General features: G+C 49.2%; 1 protein-coding gene across 1 annotated transcript in view; it reads left to right on the forward strand.

Moving 5' to 3' along the window:
* The first annotated feature begins 326 nt into the window (after positions 1–326).
* The window catches only part of Clstn3 (calsyntenin 3), a 32,827-nt gene continuing 11,564 nt past the window's right edge, over positions 327–21,589 (forward strand). Inside the window, exons 1-12 of the mRNA XM_027428221.2 lie at positions 327–501; positions 2,710–2,832; positions 3,242–3,437; positions 5,027–5,235; positions 5,509–5,658; positions 5,881–6,066; positions 6,485–6,766; positions 7,472–7,584; positions 11,388–11,550; positions 12,107–12,163; positions 12,865–13,022; positions 13,153–13,301. Of these exons, the coding sequence (XP_027284022.1) occupies positions 438–501; positions 2,710–2,832; positions 3,242–3,437; positions 5,027–5,235; positions 5,509–5,658; positions 5,881–6,066; positions 6,485–6,766; positions 7,472–7,584; positions 11,388–11,550; positions 12,107–12,163; positions 12,865–13,022; positions 13,153–13,301 (1,850 nt within the window). The 5' untranslated portion in view covers positions 327–437. The remainder of the gene's footprint in view (positions 502–2,709; positions 2,833–3,241; positions 3,438–5,026; positions 5,236–5,508; positions 5,659–5,880; positions 6,067–6,484; positions 6,767–7,471; positions 7,585–11,387; positions 11,551–12,106; positions 12,164–12,864; positions 13,023–13,152; positions 13,302–21,589) is intronic.

Genomic DNA, 21,589 nt, shown 5'->3' on the forward strand with positions numbered 1-21,589 from the left:
CAAACTGCAGCCAGGGGAAAAAGCCCTAACACATTCTCCCGCCCCTGCTCCCCAGTCGCATTGGTTCCCTACCCCCCCTTGCAGCACCTGGCGCCCCCAGTCTTCCAATTGGCCAGCGGCCCCATCAATCCTTGCCTGGCTGTGCTGATGTCATCCTGCAGTAGCGGGGATGGGGTGGGAGTGAGTGAGAGCGAGCGAGAGAGAGCCAGAGTGAGGACGCTGAGAGCGAAGAGAAGCTGCCGCAAGTCCCCCATCTCAGCCACCCAGCGGGTCTGCACGCCTCCGCCGTATGGACCAGCGTGGTCAGCAGGCTCCTTTCTGATTCTGTCCTCCTCTCCTTGCAGAATCTCCGCATCCCCCCACCCCCAAGGTGGCATTAGCAGGCTTGAGGCTCCCAGGGGACAGGAACGCTGGCCTGGCGTGCTTCACACCACACCATGACTCTCCTGCTGCTGTCCCTCTTGCTGGCCTCCCTGCTCCAGCTCAGCTCTGGCAACAAAGGTGAGATAGACAGGGATGGGGGGCCTTCTGACCTGGGGCGTCGGGCTGAGCAGCGTGGGGCATGGAGGGAAGGAGACGTTGAGACTCTCTGGCGCATGACAGGTGTCCTTTCCTTTCTGGTTACCTCTTTCCATCCTTCTCAGACCTGTTCCCTTCACCCATCTCACTTCCAAGGACCACCTCCTCTCTGATCCGTCTCTACATGCGTTTGCCCGGCATCCTGCTTGTATTTGGTCTCCATTCCCACCTGGGGTCTCTCTGCCCCCCTCCCCCAACTCCTCCATGCTGGTAGACACCTCCTGTCTCAAAGGAACTTGCGCCCCAAGGGTGACGTTCCCTCAGCTTCGTTTTCACTGGGTGTGCACACCAAGGGTGTGTGGCAGATCCATCTGGTTGTCTCCGTCCCTTCCTGGGGAGAAACTGTGTACCGCAGCTCGGCAATTCTGAGCACGTATGTTTCTTCGTGTTCCTCTGCATCCGTACCCTTCTCGCTGCATCCATCCGCTGGGTGGTGGGTGACCACAGCTGCCCTCTCTGGCAGACAGCAGATAAATTCAGCTGGGTGAGACTGTCAGGGGGAGGGCGAGGGTGGGGTCACGGGCAGAGGGTTCAGGTAGGCAGAGGGGAGGGAGAAAGGCTGGAAAGGGGTGTGGGGTGCTCCAGGAAATAGGTGCGAAGGGAGCTGAGGAGTGGGAAGGGAAGAAGGGACGGGGAAAGGAGAAAGGCAGAGGCAAGGAAGGAAGGAGGAAAATCAGCAGCAACGGTGAAAAGCAGGGGAGGAGGGAGCCAAGGAAGAGCCAGTGAGCCAAGAAGGGGAGAAGAAGAATGGACACAGGACAGGCGGCAGCCATAGAAGAGGGCCAGGGAGAGGGCTCAGACACAATGTTGCAGGGTGCCTGGCTCTGTACTTGGCGGCCCTTCTGTCTGTTGTCTTCTATGTCCGGCTGGAGCTCCTACCTTAATGGTCCTCCTGGCTCTCCAGCCTCCTGTCCCTTCCTACTTAGCTTTCCATGTACCATCCTGAGGCTTTCTCTTTGGCCATTAAGGAAGGGTGCTATGGCGGTGACCATCATGAAATGGTGAGGCCTGCGGTTTCCAGGACATTTGCTGGGCTGTGGTTAGAGGAGTGAAGAATGGAAATCAGAATTTCTTGCTTGTCATGAGATACTGGAGTGAGAGGACTCTGGTGACTCAGTTTCCCTCTGATGACATATCCTCCCCTCTCTGTGTCCGGCTTTGGGGGCATGGATGGGTAGACCAAGTGGTGGAGGTTGGTTCTAGGATGAGGTAGCAGAGACATATGTGCCTTCCCTGTAGCCTCTCGAGAGCTTGAGAGGAGTTGGTCTTGGGGAAGAGATCCTATTTGACAGAGTCTGGTAGGTGAAAATTAGGATGCAGCCACAGGTCTGTAAAAGGGTTCAGGAAGTGTGGGGTGTGGAGGTCTTGAGAGGACCTAGAAATGTGCTGGTTATGACTGCGTTCTCTTGGGTGTGGGGATGGGAAGTAAGGCAGGGATTTGCTGTGTTTCTAGGCCAGCTCCATAATCCCCGAGGATGTTGGCTCTGCTGGGTCCAGTCACTTGGCATTGATTTCTCTGCTCTACCCTTGCTCCTCTGCCCCCTCCCCCCTCCCCCCCTCCTGCTACTGTCCTATATACTTCTCTTCTTTCCTTTCTCCTTTTCTGGGTGAGTGGCCTGAAGTCTGGGCCGGACTTGGAGAAGTATAGACTGAAGGGATTAGGGTTGAAATTCAGTAGGGGTGTGTGTGTGTGTGGGGGGGGGGAGGGTAAACCACTGAGACCCTAGGAAACTGGTCAATATTCTTCCCTGTCTTAACTCTCCCTTCACTCATCCCTGTCCCCTCTCAGGACCTTCTAAGGGCCACCACTGTTTCTTGAGTCCCATTTGCCAAGACAAAAAGACCTTATATGAGATTCTCTACCCCTAGTCATGATCCCCAGGGGGGAGATAGTGGTCCCTTCCCCAAAGGAGGGTCGTTGCCATGGAAACTGCCTATCCAGTTATACAGAAGGCTATATAATCTCCCACAGAGCCTCTGAGACCTTCTGTGGCTCATACTTCTCCTTGCAAGGTGGCAAAGGCGGGGAAAGGGTGTTGATCTAGGGTGTAGGCTTAACAAGAGCTGCATCCTGGGAGCGGAGGTTCAGCTCCTAAGTACTTTCTCTCTTCTCTTTGGGGGTGGGGCCAGCCAACAAGCACAAGCCCTGGATCGAGGCAGAGTACCAGGGCATTGTCATGGAGAATGACAACACTGTCCTGTTGAATCCACCACTCTTTGCCTTGGATAAAGATGCCCCGCTGCGCTATGCAGGTAACTGGGGCTACGGTGAGGGGGTTGAGAAAAGTGGGTGGGAAAGTGGAAGGCAAGAGACGGATGGGAGGTCCTGGTAGTGGGAGCAAGGGGAAAGTGGGGCCCAGGTCTGGGAAGACATCGGAGAAAGGGAGGTGCAAGAAGGCAACGGGCTGCCCTGAAAAATGAAGACGGAGCGAGGGATGTCAGAGTTGAGCATCCAGGAGCAAACACAGTAGATTTTGCAGACCTCAGACCTGCTAGCTGGGGATCAAGGATGCTTCATGCCATCAATACAAGGGGCTGGAGTTTGGGAGGAGACATGCAGCTGGGCATGTGGCTCTCAGTGGCCTACGCGAGGAGGCTGAGGGCTGGAAGGAGACGCTCTGGGTCACGTGGAGTCTCATGTCTTCTCTTCCTGCCTTGCCAGGTGAGATCTGTGGCTTCCGGCTGCATGGGTCTGGGGTACCCTTTGAGGCTGTGATCCTGGACAAGGCAACAGGTGAAGGGCTGATCCGGGCCAAGGAGCCGGTGGACTGTGAGGCCCAGAAGGAACACACCTTTACCATCCAGGCTTATGACTGTGGCGAGGGGCCCGATGGCACCAACACCAAGAAGTCTCACAAGTGAGGGAAGCCTATCTCATGCCTGTTTGTTATGGAGCCCTTCTCCCTCCTTCAACAATGGTCTCTCAGAGACTGTGATGCTTAGTCCGGCAAGTTCAGTCCCTTCAGTCTCTGGTTAGCAGAGGATAGACCAACCTGAACCCGGGGATGGAACCCACAACCTTACTTGTGCCGAGGAAGCCCTCTACCAAAGGGCTATGTCTCCACACCCAAATTTACTATTGCAAAGTTACTACCAAAAATGAGTAATAATGTCCCCTTTGTTCCTGTGTCAACTGATGATTGTCTGTTCTAGCATAGTAAGAGTAAGGCCCTCTTAGTCCCTGGTCATACTGACTGAATGTCACCCCTGCTCTTCATAGAGTTTAGGGATCTCTGGTCAACATCACAAGCATACAGGAGGCTAGTTGGACAATGTGCTCAGACTTTATGGTCTTGCTTCTCCTTGTCTGTGAGACAGAGTGTTACTAGGAAGCTTACCAGAGGTGGTTTGTATAAAAAAACGTGTCCCTTTGTATCTACTGCACAGCACAGGGGCATTGTGGTGACCGCAAGACAATGAGGAAGAGACAAGCACATTCCACACACAGCCAGACCCCTTCCAAGCGCCCCCTCTGGTCTATTTGCAGCACACAGCATACATCAGGCTTGTGGTATACACACAGCTGGGAGGGACCAGGGAGGGTAAGGATGGTCACATAGCATGGAAGAGGATTGGCTCTCAGACACCTCCATCTGTCACCAGCTCATTTCTCACTTGGCCATGGGAGACAGATCAGTAATAAGGAATCCTAGGCTCCTGAGAGGCATCAGAGGTTAGAAGGGTCTTTGTGACTTAGTTTCTTCCCACTTAAGAGACAAGACCTTTGCCTCTGAGTCTGGGGGCCTGGCTCTTGGTTAGTGGCAGGGCACAGAGTGATCATCCTAGACGTAGCTCTGTTTGCTTGGGAAGGTGTGTGAGTCAGGAAGGTTCATGGCTGAGATACAATGTAGGCAGATGAACTACTCAGATCTATCAGACAACTTACGACTTCCAGTCAAATGCCACTTCCTTGATGGCTGGTTTTAACTTTTTTTTTTTTTTTTTTTTGTCTATATCTTTCTCATTTCTTCTGTAAGATTTGACCTTTATTAAGTCAGGGACCAGCCGGGTTTATGTAGTTTCTATTTTTCTGCCATTCCCTTCACCTTGACATCCTAATGAGGGTTCCCCAACCACACTCAGAGCTGTGTAAGTTATGAAATGTGTGGATAGGCAGGGACGGACAGCTGAAAGGGATCAGATGTGTGCAGAACCTATTTATTCTCCTCTTCCTCATTCTATACAGCCTTTGGACAGAAATCACCAATTCTGGAGTTCTCTAGGGCTTGTTCCTTCTTCCTCATGTCGGGCCCTCTCCCCTGTGTGGTTTTATAATGGTTATGACTTTAGCACAGTTTAACTGTGCCCGCTGGAGTGGGCACGAGCAGTCTCAAGGGTAGACTGGCTCCCTCCTCCTCTCGGTCCCCATCTGGATTCCTGATTGCATTTTGCTCAGCGTTTGCAGCCGCCTAACGCATGCGTGTCCATTCTGTTCCTATGGGTGCAGGGCAACCGTGCATGTCCGCGTCAACGATGTGAATGAGTTTGCCCCGGTCTTTGTGGAGCGTCTGTACCGTGCTGCAGTGACAGAGGGGAAGCTGTATGACCGCATCTTACGCGTGGAAGCCATCGATGGCGACTGCTCCCCTCAGTACAGCCAGATCTGCTACTATGAGATTCTTACACCCAACATTCCTTTCCTCATCGACAATGACGGTGAGTCTTCTGTCTCTAGCTACCCAGCACCCTCTGCTCTCCTGATGTCTGGCCCAGAGCATTGCTCTCTGCTCCTGCCTCTCCCCACAGACCTTCAGTTCCAACGTCTTTGCCCTGTGTGAGTGAGGGCCCTTTCCTTCCCAGCTATCTCCTTCCCACCTTCTGCTGATCAGTGCACCAGTTCATGCTTGCCTCTCTTGGTCTTCCTGTGCCTCCCTGGGCTTCCTCTAGTGCACCTGACCTGTCTGTCTGTCTTCCCGTTTCATACTTCAGGCAACATTGAGAACACAGAGAAGCTGCAGTACAGTGGTGAGAAACTCTACAAGTTCACGGTGACAGCGTACGACTGTGGGAAGAAGCGGGCTGCGGATGACGCGGAGGTGGAGATACAGGTGAAGCCCACCTGCAAGCCCAGCTGGCAAGGTGAGTTTGCTTGGCAGGGACCTGCTTGAAAAAATCACCTGTCACTTTTTTTTCCCCATTTTTTTTTTTCCTTACCTCGTCTGATGACCGTGGAAGGTAGGCTTGGTGCTGGAAGCGCATTTCCAGGCAGGCCATTTTCCTAGGAGCTGCAGACAGTCAGTGCACATGGCAGGAGGGCCTGCCTTACCATCTGCCTTCTATCCTCCTGTCTCACCTGTGCAGGCTGGAACAAAAGGATTGAGTACGCCCCAGGCGCCGGGAGTTTGGCTTTGTTCCCTGGCATCCGCCTGGAGACCTGTGATGAACCATTGTGGAACATCCAGGCCACCATAGAGCTGCAGACCAGCCATGTGGCCAAGGGCTGTGACCGAGACAACTACTCCGAAAGGGCACTGCGGAAGCTCTGTGGTGCGTGTGTCCCCACTCGCCCAGGACCCTTCCCAGGCATCCCTCATTTTCTCTGTACCCTTTCTGAAAGTTGACTCCTCAAGCCCTCACAGGTATTTATATGGGAGTTGAGGCCTGGGGATAGCTTTGGTGGCCCAAAGGGCAGGTAGATGGTGATGAAAGATGGTAAAGATGCATCATTGTTGGACCCAACACTAGAGACATCACAGAACAATATTTGGGAGCAAGGAAGAGTTGGTGAATGGGCTGAGTTAATGAGAGACATTTCTAGAAGAAAGACAACTAGCCTCTTGTCTTTGAAAGGCTACAAGAGGTGGTGAATGGTTGTCAGTCCCCCCCCCCCTTTTTCTACTTCCTTCCCATTTCCTCACCTGCTGCGTCTCAGCTCTGATACTTGTGTCTGTTGGCACCTCTGCAGGCGCTGCTACTGGGGAGGTAGACCTGTTGCCCATGCCTGGCCCCAATGCCAACTGGACAGCGGGACTCTCAGTGCACTACAGCCAGGACAGCAGCCTCATCTACTGGTTCAATGGCACCCAAGCTGTGCAAGTTCCCCTGGGTGGCCCAGCAGGGCTGGGCTCTGGGCCGCAGGATGGCCTTAGTGACCACTTTACCCTGTCCTTCTGGATGAAACATGGCGTGACTCCCAACAAGGGGAAGAAGGAGGAAGAGACCATCGTGTGTAACACAGTCCAGAATGGTGAGCCCCCCTTGGGGCCCTAACCTGAGGTTGGACACTGGCTCCTTGTCCTGCATTTGTCCCCCTTTGTGACAAATGTCCTTCAAACTTACAAATTGCCCTTCTTTTCATTTGTAAGTTGCCGATGCTCGTTTTGCTTTGTATTTTGAAATAGACAGTTTTGCTACGTAGCCCAGGTTGGCCTTCAGCTTGAACACAGCCCTCCTGCATCAGGCTTCTGAGTGCTGAGATTCCAGGAATGCCTCGTTATACTTCCCACACCACCTTAAGAAAAAGAGATGGAGTCTTGCCATGTTGCTTAGGCTGACTGAGAACTCCTGGGCTCAAGAGGTCCTCTTGCCTCACTGTGACTATGGCAAATGCCACCATGCCCAGTTCATGGGCAGGATTTGTCACCCCTGTAATTCTGTGACTTGCTGAGTTGATACGTTGAGATGTTCCTGCTCTAGGTGCAGGGGGACTGACTCCCAGACCACATTATCTTCATTGGCAGTTGCCAAGTTAGTCTCCATACACCCCGTTCTGTCTTTTCACCCACGAAGGCCCACCACTGCACATGGTAATGGTTTACCCATCCTTTCTCTAGGAGCTGACTGGCTTTGTCTCCACACGCCCTCACAAGAGACATCCTCCCCAGCTGTCACCTGGAACCTTTTCTTGCCTCAGGCCTGTGTTTGACCCCTGTCCCCTTTTCTGCCCTCTTAGAGGACGGCTTCTCTCACTACTCACTGACTGTACATGGCTGCAGAATCTCCTTCCTCTACTGGCCACTGCTTGAGAGTGCCCGTCCGGTCAAGTTCCTCTGGAAGCTGGAGCAGGTGAGACAGGGGCCTGTCTGCCTCTGAGAGGGCTGGGTGGGTGGAGCTAACTTTTAGGGAGGGGGTTTCTGAACTCCTGGGGTTGTTTTGAATGGCTCTCTTCCAACCTGATTAGTCTACCCCAGGTTGTCTGGTCTTCTCAAGGTTTGCTGCCTAGAAAAGCATTCATGGATTGAAGGGAAGGAGGGGCAACTCTACTAAACCTGGCCATCCATCTGGGCCCTTGTTTTATTTTATTTTCTTCTCACATATAACCTGTATAACAGTATCTGTCCTTGATTCTTAGTTGTAACCAGGAAACCAAGCAATGCTGGGGTCAAGTTCAGAGCTTATGGTTCAGTGTTGATTGGCAAGCCTGTTGGTTTTCAGTACTAGTTAATTTATTTTTTCAAGACAGGGTTTCTTTGTGTAGCCTTGGCTGTCCTAGAACTAGGTCTGTAGACTAGGCTGGCCTCAGAGTCACAGAGATCCTCCTGCCTCTGCCTCCCACATGCTGGGTGGGCTTAAAGGCATGCACCACCATGGCCTGGCTAATATTTTTAAAATTTGTAACTTTTCACTTTATGGTATTTTATTATTATTATTATTATTATTATTATTATTATTATTATTGAGACAGAGTCTCTTTGTAGACTATGTTGATCTTGAATTTGCTAAATAGCAGAGAATGGCCTTGAACTCCTGATCTTCCTGGATCCACTTCCCAAGTACCTGGATTACAGATGTGTGCCACCATGCCAAGCTAAACTTTAGAGTTTTCACAAGGTAAAAAGAATCCCACATCCTGAGGTTGTTGTATTATCAAATTATACAATAGACCTGTATAGACTTAAAACCACTCTATACATGTTAATCTTCAGTCTTTTGCCTATGCTAAGGAAGAATGACTAAAAATAGACAAGGGAACTAAGATCCTTTCTTAAGTCAACACTTCCAAGTTGCAGTCTGGTTTTTGAGATGGTCTTTACCCTATAGTTCAGGCTAGCCTTGAACTTTCAACCCTCCTGCCTCTACCTCCTGGGTGCTGGGACTATAGGTTTGTGCCAACATATCATATATGAATATCCTATATTCATTCTCCAAGTTGGCTACAAGGGCCAGTGAGGACCAATTTGAGTTCCCGTCTTCTACCTTTCCTATACACCCCGTAAGAGTAATTGACAAATGGGAAAAAAGCACAGGAAATAGGAGAGAAGGAAGAGCCTGGAAAACTTACAAGCTAGATAAGTGAGGTCAGTTTATAAAAGCTTTTGCTGTTTGTAGCACATTTGAACAGAGATTTGCCATTTGCTGCTATGTCCTCCGCCCACTTTTTAACTTTTTATTCTGAGACAAGGTTTCACTAAGTTGCTCATGTTGGCCTTTTACTTACTCAAGGCTGGTCCTTGAACTTGTGATCCTTTTGTCCCAGCCCCCCAAGGAGCTGGGATTATAGGCCTATTCACCATGCCAGGAGAGAAAGATAGATAGAGTGAGTTGCTGGGGACTGAATACCAGGCTTGGGCAGTGCTCTATCACTGAGTTGCCTCCCTAGTCCTTCTCTTTAAAATTTTCTTTATCCTCATTTATTTAAAACATCTATTGAACACCAATTAAGTGACTGCCTTTTCAACAGATGGATTCTAGGGGTACAATGGAGTTAAATAATATGAATATAATAGGAATTAAAATACTCAATTTCAGTTAGCTTATATTTTAGTTGAGTAGGTAAGCTATTTTATCTTTTTCTTTTTCCCTCCCTTGCCTTCTGTTTCTCTCCCCATCTCCTCTTTTTGGCAGAGTTGGGGATCTAGCCCAGTGTGTGCCAAGTCTATCCTTGACCCCTAAGCCAGCCTCTAGTGGAGGTGGAGTTTTACAAAATCTAAGGCAAGGAAGAGACGAGTGGGGTTGGGGCACACAGGTAAAAAGAAAGGCTGAAGGATGGGCTTGGAGAGATGGGCAGTGGCTTTAGGAAGCTGTTGTCTGAAGGCCTTAAAGCAGGTCTATGACATGGTCAGAGTTATATTCCAAGATGGTCACTTGGGCAGTTGTGGGAGGACTATGCTAATGAGGAAGAAGAGTGGAAGTAAGCCAGGCCTAGTGGCACAGGTCAGAGATCCCAGCTACCTCAGAGGTTGAGGCAGGAGGATTGAAAGTTCAAGACTCCCCTGGCAATTTAGTGAGACTTTGTTTTTGTTTTTCAAATATTATCATCATTGTCGTCATCGTCATTGTCATCATCATCACCATCGTTTGTTGCGGGTACAGCTCAGTTGGCCGAGAGTGCCTGTCTACTAATGATGGCAGTCCAGAGATGGCGAGCCCTACATAGAAACCCACAGCTGTTAGTTTTGTTTGGCCCTGAGAGGAAAGCATCTGTTGGTTTGGGTGTGGAGAATGGGATGTGAGGGGAACTGGGAACAGCTCTGGGTTCATTCTCCAGCACCACATATAACCATGTGTCATGGTGCCTGCAAGGGGGGTCAGAAGTTCAAGGCTCTGGTGAGGTTGAGGCTAGCCCAGGCAACAATAGACTTTGATTCAAAAAACCCAAACCATCAGGCATGATGGCTCATGGCTCACACCTTTAATCCTAACACTCCAGAGGCAGAGGCAGGTGGCTATCAATGAGTTTGAGGACATCCGGGTCTAAAAAGTGAGTTCCAGAACAGCCAAGGCTACCTAGAGACCCTATCTCAAACAAACAAACAAAAACAAACCCCAAACCAACCAACCAACCGAAGAAGAAGAAGAAATAAAAAGTAAGAAAAAGACCAGACCAGGGATATGCTTGGAGGTAGAGTGCTTGCCTCAGAAGCTCAAAGCCCTAGGTTCTGTGTCCAGTACAAAGAAGAAAAGAGGAGGTGAGTTGAGAGATGGAACTACTGTGACTTCACACAAAAGGGCCTGGGAACTCACTGATGTGTGACCGTGGAGATGGCGAGTCCTAAGTAGAAACCCACAGCTGTTCATTTTGCTTGGCCCTGAGCTGAAAGCCCCTTTGAGTGGAGGATGGGATGTGAGGGGAGCTGGGAAGCATAATGGCTTCCATCTCATTCGTGTTAAATTTTTGATGGCATTGAGGCATCTGAGTGGAAAGCCCAGAATTCGGGGAGAGCTCTGGGCTGGAGATGGACATGGCAGTATTACCAGTGTGAATGTGGACTGAGGAACAGCCCTTTGAATAGACTAGGATACTCCTAGGAAGGGGATGCAGGGCAGGAGAGGAGAGAGCCTGTGCCTGAGCCTTGCGGGATCCCAACACTGGGAAGTAGCTATGGAAGAGACCTCCACCCCTTCCTCTGCCCATTCCCTCCTCTCGACAACTCTAGGAGAAATGGCAGAGTGAAGCAATAGATGTCCCGGAGGTTCCTGCTGGGCTAGAAACCACCCTGAAATCACATTCACAAATATCTTTGGAAAAATTCATTTGCAGCATAGTGGGTGTTTTGTTGATGTTATTATTTTCTTTTTTGAGACAAGAGCTCGTTGTGTTGCCCAGCTGGCCTTCTCATTCCTGGACTCAAGTGATCCTCCTGTCTGGCCCTCCTGAGTTGCTGGACTTTAGGGTGTACTCCAGTGTCTAGCTCTGTCCGTAGTAGTCTTACAGGTTCCCCTAACTCACGGAGTTTTCTATATGAGGGTGCCTGCCTTGCAGACTTTGGACAGTGATGCTGTTCCTTGAGCTGGGTGTGCAGGCAGCCCTGCTGGTAAAACTGGGGATGTGTAGGACTGTCTTGCCTCCAGGACATGGATCAGGGCTGGGGCTAGTTCCTTGGAAAGCAAGTAACTGAGGGGTTCTTGCCCTCACTTTGCACCACCAGGTATGTGACGACGAGTGGCACCACTATGCCCTGAACCTCGAGTTCCCCACGGTCACACTCTACACTGATGGCATCTCCTTTGACCCTGCTCTCATCCATGACAATGGTCTCATCCACCCACCCAGGAGGGAGCCTGCACTCATGATTGGGGCCTGCTGGACTGGTGGGTCCCCTGACCTCCTCAGTAAAGTCTCAGTGGCTTAGGGCTGGGGCGAGGTGGGCAGGTGAGGACGAGGGTGGCCTGTCCCTCTGCAGAGGCCATCTCCTACATGTCTGTACAGCTGAGCAGGGAGACTACACCGAATAATCTCAGCTAGAGGGGACCTCTGCTTCTGGTACCACCCCCCACCCCCATGGTGTGGGTCAGTAACGTAAACTTGGTGGAATTTCCATCCATAACTCTACAGTGTAACTCCAGCCAGTTCTCACTTCGTTCCCTCAGAGAGATGACAATTTCCACAGCCTCTCCCTCGCAGGAGGACAGGAATCTCTCAGAGGACTGCTAGTCTTCCATTTGTGGACTTATCTTACCAGAACATTCCTGTCTCCTCAGCAATAGAGTCATCTGTAACAGAGGCCTGCAAGAGTGGAGCATGGCATAAGAGGGGTTGGGACTCTGCTGAGAGCCTGCAAACCCTATGAGGTCTGAGGGGACTTACAGAACTTCTTGTCACAGCCCTCAGCTCACTGCCACTTTTTTTCTTCTTCTCGGTTCCCAGAAGAGAAGAACAGAGAAAAGGAAAAAGGAGGAGACAACAGTACAGACACAACCCCAGGTACATCGCGTATGAGAACTGGAGACCAGAGTTCTAATCCAGCCTTTCTAGGTTCAACTTGACTTGCCACCATGGTAGAGTTTCTAAACCGGGTCAAGCAGGGTGTTCTTGGAGCAGGAAGACCGGGCATAGCTTGTCTGGATTCTGGGTGTTGTTTTTTTCCCTGCTCATGGAATGTAGTAAGGTTTCTCTTGCTGACTTTCCACATGACAGAAAGCAGGTAGCAGCAGGGGACAGTCCAGGCATCTGTGGAGATCACACACATTCATCCTGGTGCCCCTGCATGTCCCTGGAAAGACTTCCTCTCTCAGTCTCCTTATTTCCTGTTGGTTTCTAATGTTCCTCTTGACTGTGGTTTCCCCCTTCTCTCCCTCTCTCCCCTTCCTCCTCATGGTATTTTTCCTCCTCCCCTTCTCAGTTTTCTTCTTCCTTGCTAGGGGATGGAACGCCGAGCCTCACACATGCTGGGCGAAAATTCCGTCCTGCCTTTTGCCTCACGGGTCTTCTCTATCCTCGTCGTCCATCCCAGCCCCCCTTCCTTCTCACCTCTCATCTCTTTTATTTCCATATTTTCATTTTCTTTCTCAAGCTCTCTGTGTGTTCTTCCTTTCCCCTTTCTATCACCCTACCCTCCGTCCCACCTGTCCCCTGTCCTCTTTTCTCCTCTCACCACCTGGCCTGCTCCTGTGTTCCTGCCCTAGGAGACCCCTTGCTGATCCACCACTACTTCCACGGCTACCTGGCTGGTTTCAGCGTGCGCTCAGGTCGCCTGGAGAGCCGTGAGGTCATCGAGTGCCTCTATGCATGCCGGGAGGGGCTGGACTATAGGGATTTCGAGAGCCTGGGCAAAGGCATGAAGGTATAGACCCTTCCACTCCCTCTCTTTCCCGGCATGCCCTTGCCCCTCCCCTTGACCCCCCCACACTTCTGCACCTTTCCTCTCCGGCCTCCTGGTGTTGCTCTCAGCTATGTCTGTGTCTGGGACCCAGGTCCACGTGAACCCCTCGCAGTCCCTGCTCACCCTGGAGGGGGATGATGTGGAGACCTTCAACCATGCCCTGCAGCATGTGGCTTACATGAACACTCTGCGCTTTGCCACACCCGGCGTCAGGCCGCTGCGCCTCACCACCGCTGTCAAGTGAGTTTCCGGTGGGAGGTCCAATCATAGGGCAGCGTCAGTCTCACTCTTTGTCTTAAGACATCACTAGATCTAGCCACACCTTCCTCGTTTCATGGCCCTCTCTGAGCACTGAGAGAAGAGAGCTGACCTGTTGAAGGTCATGCTGATAGAAGAGCTAGGGCCAGAATCAGGTTTCTCAATCTGTTCCTCTCTGCGAAACTGTGTTGCCAGGGTTTGGGAGCTTCTGATCTTCTCTATGCTGATCTATAAAATGGGACGGAGAGGTTGGAAGCTGGGGCACCTGGCATTAATTCTGACTCGGTACTAATTCTTTGGATGACCTTGGGCAAATGGTCACTTTTGCCTTGCTTTTGCCTATTTTTAATCTTACTTCACCAAGTTCTTGCAAAATGAATCTGATGAACCCAGGCTACGAGTGGTCCCAAGCCAAATCTGGCCCCTCTCTAGTCTGAGAAGTTTTAGTGGAACACAGCCCTGCTTGTTTGCCTACTGTTCATGGCTGCTTTTACAGTGTCCTGGTCACCAGGACACTGGGACAGCTGGGACAGGGATTGCATATCTCCAAAAGAGAGAGATTATGGTTCTTTTACAGGAAAAGTTTGCTGGACTTTGCATTCTAATGGCATGATTTTTGAATTCCTTACCAGAAAAAATGTGGATTTCAAGGTTTAAGTATTTATTAAGTATTTTAAAATACAGCTCGAGGGATAATAGAACCTGGCCAGTGGAATTGTTATGAACGAAATACTACAATCCGGAGCAATCGCTTGCCAGAATGCCTGTTCTGTAGGGGTTACCAGTCCCTAGTGGTAGTCTGTAGGGCAGTTTTAGGAGCTACTGCCATCTAGTGGGCGGACCACACAATTTAGGAGTGTCAGGTTTCATGTGTTCTCCCTTCTCTGCCTCAGTTTCTCCATACATTTCCCGAAGCATCTGACTTCAGATATCTTGAGAGAGGGGGACCTGAGGCCTGTAGGAACCGGGCACAATTACCAGGATCCAGTTAGACCTGTGGAGGGGGTTGCTGGGCCATCCTGAGGTTACACCGTGGAGTTGAAGATTGCAGACTATGGAATATCTTGTGGATCAGAGCTGTATGAACTCTCACTATGTACTAGTCAGAATTTCTTTTGTAAAGGATTATCTATTTTTATGTGTATGGGTATTTTGCCTGCATGTATGTCTGCATACTACATTTGTGCAGTTCTGGCAGAGGCCACAAGGGGGCATCGATAGATCCCTTAGAGTTGGCGTTAACAACCTGTATTGAGGTGCCATGTGGTTGCCGTGACTCGAACCTGGGGCCTCTGGAAGCACAGCCAATGCTCTTAACCGCTGAGCCATCTCTCCATCCCTCTAGTCATAATCCTTAAGGGACTTTCATCTCTCAGGAACCAAGAAGCTGCCTCAGTCCGTCCATGTACCCAGGAGCTACGTCAGAGGGGAGAGCTGTGTTTTGGCCAAGGGTGGAACTCTAGCAGGGGCATCCGAGAAGGGCTTGCCTCAATGTCTTTGCTGCCTCATTCAGACCTAGACTTGGAAATTGATTTTGGCCTTTTCAGAAGAGGGAAGAGGCCTTGACATTTTTAAAATGAGATTTCTTCCTTTCTTGCCTTTAGTTCTGTCTCTCTAGGGTCTCGTGTAGTCACTGTATAACTGAGGATGGCCTTGGTCTCTCTGTCTTCCAGCTTGTACTTCTCAAGTTCTGTAGTTGTAGGCACATGCCACCACATGAGCTTATGTGGAATTTGGGGACCAAGCCCTAGCTGTTGTGCATGGTAGGCAAGTGTCTTTCCAACTCAAGCTAATACTCCTCTGGGCTACTATGTAGCTGGTCCTCCTCACTTCCCTGAAGTCATAGGAAAAAATTTGGAGGTAGGTGTGTGTGTCTGTGTGTGTGTGTGTGTGTGAGAGAGAGAGAGAGAGTGTGTGAGTGTGTGTGTGTGTGTCCATCTCACAGCAGAAACAGAGCTGCCCATCAGCCCTGTCCTTTGAGATACATCCTTCTCTTTGTCTGTATGCTTTTCCCAGCTTCCTGTTTCCAGTGTTTGGATTTCTGATCTTTAAAGTCTGATTTATGCGACTATTTGGTCAGTGCTTAAATGCAAGTTGCCCCATCCTGTTTGCCTTGTGCATAATAGGCAAGCACCCGATCACTGAGATAGATCCCCGGCTCTGTTTTCACATTTTATTTTGAGACACAGGTTCTTATTAAATTGACAAGGATGTCTGTGAACTTGTTCTGCAGCTCATACAGGCCTTGACTTTGTGGTCTTCCTGGCACAACCTCTCTAGTAGCTGAAATTATAGGCCTGTACCATCAGGATTGGCAGAATTAAATGATTTAAACTTTAGAAAGACGTATTTCTTGGAGAGCTGCTTACTTGACATTAGCCCCTGGATAGATGGCCACTATCTTTTTTCTCTAGCTTCGTCCCCTCTGTGGCTCTTGACTTTATACCTGTTTGCTGTAGCCTCAACCTAGATGAGCCAATGTTGAAATAACTAGCTTTAAATAACCCATGCCCAAAGGGGCCAGTGCTTCTAACTTCTTTTCTAATGGCAACTCTGACCTGAAGTCACTCAGGCTCGAGTTCCCTGAGTCATCTTTGACTCATCTCTGTCTTTGTCCTTTATTACCTCCCTCCCCCCATCAATTATCAAGTCACACAGGACCTGTCCCTGAACTTGGGCATCTGTAACTTAACTCTTTAACTCCAATCCCTCCTTACTCTACCCTGCTCTATTGTCTTACCTTCCTAATCAGTTGATTTCATTCTACTTTGCCCCTACTGCAGACCAGGCCAGTGATCTTAAATCAGACTTTTTGTTTTTGCTTTGCCTTCTCTTCCTCCTTCTTTTAAATACACGATCCTGCCATTTAATGCAGCCTGGCTTTGAACTTGAGACCCTCCTGTTTCAGCCTCCAATGTCAGGCTGGAATTATAGGCATACACTACCATGCCTAGCTCAAACCAGAGCATTTTCTAATGAAAAAGACACCATGAGGTCTGTGCCATAAAACTGCAGACCAAACGCTAATCTAATCACTGATTCAAGGCCTCAGGTGCAGCTGGCTTTATTGCCTCTCACTCTGTAACTCCTTGAAGTGTGCTCTTCATCTTCGCTCTAACTCCCACCTGTGCAAAGTCCTTCACCCTTTCAAAGCTACCCCAATTGCTAATTTTCCTGATTCTTCCTACCTTCCTATTTTTTTTTTAAATACTCTATTACTATCCTGCCCCAAAAGAATTTCTCCTTCTTCTGAATCTTCACTTTTATTTCTCCATTTTTTTCCAACTCATTCTGGGGTGACAATATTTGCTGGCAGTGTGAAGTTTGTGTGCACGCAGAATGTTTATGATGCCAGATCAATCATTTGGCTTTTGAAGCTGGTATAGCCTTCTCTTCCTGTTCGGATCCCTGGAGCATGAGTGCAGCTCAGGTCTGCTGCCTCTGTTCCTAGGCAGCTGGGGCCATTTGCAGGTCATGACTTTCCAGAGCCCATCACACCTGCTGAGGGCACAGCTGTTTCTGTTAGTTCCAGCAGTCAACCCAGGTGTGCTGGGTAACACGGATGACTTTAGTCCTGTCTCCAAATCCTTTCATCTAGTACAGTCATAGAAACCAGAGTCCCTAGCCCTGCAGAACCACAACCCCTTTGCCAAGACTGTTTTTTCGAGAAGGGTGAATCAGCCTTTTATCCTTTTTGTTGTTGTTTTTGAGACAGAGTCTTATTCCGTTGCCCAAGCTGTTCTTAAACCCAAGCACTCTTTCCGCCTCAGCTTCCCGAGTCAGGCTGGGATCGCAGGCATCAACCACCATGCCTGGCTTTAGTCTATTTTGTGTTACTATAATAGAATGCCTGAAACTGGGTAGTTTAGAAAGAACAGAGATTTAGTTTTTCTTACAGTTCTAGAGGCCGGGAAATCTAAGATTGGTGGCCAGCATCTGGCTAGGGACTCCTTGCAGACTGGGAAGGGGGGAAGGGAGGAGGGAGGAAGAGGAAGGGATCCAGAGAAAGAACATGAACAGGAGAGGGAAGGGTCTGTTAGGCAGTGCTATCCCATTTATGAGGCTGCAATCCGCTGGACCTAACCATGTCTATTCCACCCCGACAGTATTGTCTCATCCCAGTATCAGTTCAAAAAACCCAAAGTCTTGAGAGTTATCAGATGAGATCCAGGTGCCATGCCAGGGCTGATACACCCTGGGGCGACTCTTCTTTGCCTGAGCATGACTGAGTGGATTAGCCATTTGCCCAGAACAATGAAAAGAGCACCCAAGCTTAGACACGCCCATTCCAAAGGGAGAGGAATGAAGGGAAAAGAGAAAGCTGCCTCCAAGCACACTCCAAGTGGTCAGGACTGACAGCTCCTCATCATGCAGCTCAAGCTGGCCTTGAACCTGTGTCCCTCCTGCTTCAGCCTCCTGAGTGCTGGGGTTTTAAGTGTGCCTCACCACACTTACCTAACATTATGTCTTATTTTCTCTTTTGTGTATGCGTACACGCACTTGCTTTTATGTGACCGTGTGTGTGCACCTGAGTGGAGGCCAGAGATGAACACCAGGTGTCCTTCTCCGTCACTTTCTACCTTATCCTTCGGGACAGGTCTCACTGAATCTGGAGTGTGCCGATTGGTCTAGATTGGCTAGCTAGTAAGTTCAAGGATCCTCCTGTCCCTGCCATCCCAGTACTTTGGGTACAGGCATGCGTCACCATGCCTGCTTTTATGGGGTGCTGGAGATCTGAACTCAGGGATTCATGCTTGCGTGGTGAATACTTTGCTGGTGGAACTGTCTCCCTAGCCGTGCTAATTTCAAATCTTAACATTTCAGAGTAATGAGTTAGAGATGTAGCTTAGATGGTAGACTTGCTGGTCCTGGATTTGAGTCTCAGCACAACACAAACTGTCGCATGACTTACATACAGTCCCAGCACTCAGAAGGTGGAGATAGGAGGGTCAGGAGTTTAAGGTTATGCTTGGCCACACTGAGTTTGAAGCCACCCTGGGCTACAGTGAGGCTCCTGTCACAAAACAAAACAAAGCAAAAGCTTTCAAATAACCCCCGCTCCATGTGCTGCTCCTAGACCCTGGATGAGGGTCAGCCAGAAGGCATCGGACAGCCCTCCTTCCATGACTTGCTGGGATCAGTTATGTAACAGCTCTTACAGTAGCTTTGCCAGATTGGTGACCCCTGCTGGGCTGGGCGCTCTGCAGCTCTGGGGTCTCTGGTGACTTTGCCTTCATTGCTCTAGAGGACTGACTGTTCCATTCAGTATTGCCCTGACACTGTCTGCCCTCATGACTCTTGAGGCTTTCTGTGACATGGTTTGAAACCAAGGTGAAATGAACCATGCCCTCTTCTCTGCCATCCGCCACATGGATACTACCAAAGCCTGCGTGTGCTCTTGTAGGTGATCCGAGAGCGTGGGATGACTGAACCAGGACTATGGGCGGGGTGAGGGGAGGAGTGCGGGTGGGACTCTGTATCAGAATGCAGGGAGCAGAGACCTAAAGTGACCCAGGCCAGTAACGTTGATCTCTCTCCACACCCTGGGGCTGGCTGCCTTGAAGATCTCCGAAACACCTTTATTTTTCCATGTATTGATAGACAGCACCTCCTGTCCACACTGATCCCTTAGTCAAAGGATCATTGAGCTGCGTTCTTGTCTGCTTGTTCATTCCTTACTTGGGAGGCTGGGAATCCTTCAAATCCACAAGTCGTCTGCTTTTGAATTATTAATTCCATCCTTAAATTAGTTTTCTTTTCATCATAACCCTATAGCTAAAGGTACTCATGCAACTCCTTCAATATTTGCCTTAGAGTCTCTTTGCTAACTATCCTTTTAAAAAAGTGTCTTGTATCTGCATGTGTGCACACGTGTCTGTGCCCGTGCTTGTGAGAGCCCGTGGAGTCCAGAAGAGGGCATCAGATCCCCTGGGGCTGGAGACCCTGGCAGTTATGCACTGCTGAAGTGCACGCTGGGAACCGAATTAGCATCCTTTGGCAGAGCTGGGAGCACTTTTCACCTCTAAACCAGCTTTCCAGCCCCTGACAGCTCTTCTTGTTCATCGAAAGTTCTGCTTCCAAAAATGGTCAGACTTGGACAGAGCACAGCTCAGTCCCTTGTCGGTATGCACAAGGATGGCCCTTACTCTGGTTTCCACAAAAGACTCTGCACTTTCTTCTCCTCATTAGACCTCAACAGAATGGCCTTTATGGACCATATCTCTAGCAAAATCCCGATTATGACATCTTCAGTCATCTCTGAGAAGTTCCATACTGGGGAGATGGCTCAGTAGGTCAGGTGCCTACCCCTCAAGCATGAGACCTGATTTCAGATGCCCAGCACTCACAAGAAGCAGCCAGGTGTGCATCTGTAACCCCAGTGATGAGATGGTTGGGGGAGGTGCAGTGGGGGAGACAGTGGATCCTCCGAGCTCTCTGACCATCCAGTAGAACCAACCGATGGGCTCAGAGAGAAACTCGTCAAAACAAAACAAAGTAGTTTCTTCTGAGTCCTCAATAGGATCTTCTTAATCCTCCATTATGGCAACACAGCCCCCTCCCAGTTCCCTTCAAAACTGTTCAGTCTCTAACCCATTTCCTGGTTCCAAAGCTGCTTTCACAGTTTTGATGGTTGTTATTGCAACACCCTGCTTCTCTGGTCCCAGTTTCCTGACTTACTTTGTTGTATAATGGAGTAGCTAAAATGGGGGATTTTTGAAAACAGGTTTATTTCTCCTAGTTCAGGAGGCTGGGATGCCAAGACTGAGGGACTGGTGTCTGGTGAGGGTTGTCTTATTATATTGTACTATGGTGAAAATTATTTTTCATAGTTCTGGAAGCTGGGATGCCCAAGACTGAGGCACTGGTGTTTGGTCAAAGGCTGTCTTGTTTTGTTGTCCCATGGTGGAAGGTACAGGAAGAGGGTGAGAGACAGGGAGGGAAAATTTCCCTGGTACAAATCAGGTCTTCAAACATGGGCTGCAGTTGGATTCTGGTTGAAGACTTGACTCTATAGCAAATACTGCTTGTTTGTGGCCCAGTATTTTCTTCCTTCCTTTTCTCTTTCCTGACATTTGTTTATTTTATTTTGGCATTTATGTAGAGCCTCACTCACCATGTAGCACCGGCTGGCTTGGATCTTGATTTGTAGACTAGGTTGGCCAAGAAATCACAGGGACTTACCAGCCTCTGTCTCCTGAGTGCTGGGATTACAGCTGTGCACAATCATGACAAACATAGAATGTTATTCTTTTACTGAGAGACTACCAAGTTCCTCAAATTCTACTTTTTCAACTCTTTTAGTTATGTGTATATGTGCTCCTGTGTGCAAGTGCTGTTGGAGACCAGAAGGGGGCATCAGTGTCCCTGGAGGTGGAGTTACCCAACATGACATACTGGGACTGAACTACAGTATCCTGGAAGAGCCAAGGTGTAGCACAAGTTCTAGTAGGTCTTAATAATAAAAGCCTGGAGTCAGATAAGGGGGTACCTCTCTCCACCCAGCCATCTCGCTTCCTGTCTGTCTGTACAAAATTCCAGATCTCTACAGTTAGATAGTGGCTAGCTCTGCCCTCTGATCTTCAGGCAAGCTGTATTTGTTAGAGCACAAACAAAATATTACCACACCAAGGATTTTTTAAAAATACATTGAATCATATGTTTGGAGTAGAGAATAAATATGCTGTGATCACAGCCATTAATTACAGAGATACAAAATATTGATTATTGATTTACTATATTAATCTATTTTAAGTAACAATATAGTAGACAGAAGATACTTCTATTCTCAAAACTGAAGAATCTTTAAAAAGTTCATGATGTATAGTGTTGTTCTAAACATGTAATGCATGACACTACACCATTGTAGCATTCTTCTATTTGGTAATTAGTGTCTAGCTATATGTGTCGTATACTTTTTGGGCGGGGGGAGATGCAGGGTCTTTCTATCTAGCCAAGGCTGTCTTGGTATGCCAATGTGTAGCCTTGAACTCAGCAATCCTCCTATCTCAGCCTCTTGAATGCTGGTGTTGAATTAGAGATGGTACTATCATTCATGGCTCCAAGCTTTGATATCTTATCCTTATCAGAAACACTGCTGTAAGGAAGTAACATGACAGAATGCTTCATTAGCTAGCCAGAGCTTGAGATTGTGAGGGTCAGGGTGCTATGCAAGGGCTGGGTCTGGAGAGTGCCTGGGAGCATAGCCGGTTGGTTGGCTGAGCAAGTCTTCTGTGCACATGTCCACTAAAGGAGATAGAACACACACACAC

Source organism: Cricetulus griseus, chromosome 8, assembly GCF_003668045.3.
Source record: "Cricetulus griseus strain 17A/GY chromosome 8, alternate assembly CriGri-PICRH-1.0, whole genome shotgun sequence".
Classification (NCBI taxonomy): Eukaryota; Metazoa; Chordata; class Mammalia; order Rodentia; family Cricetidae; genus Cricetulus; species Cricetulus griseus.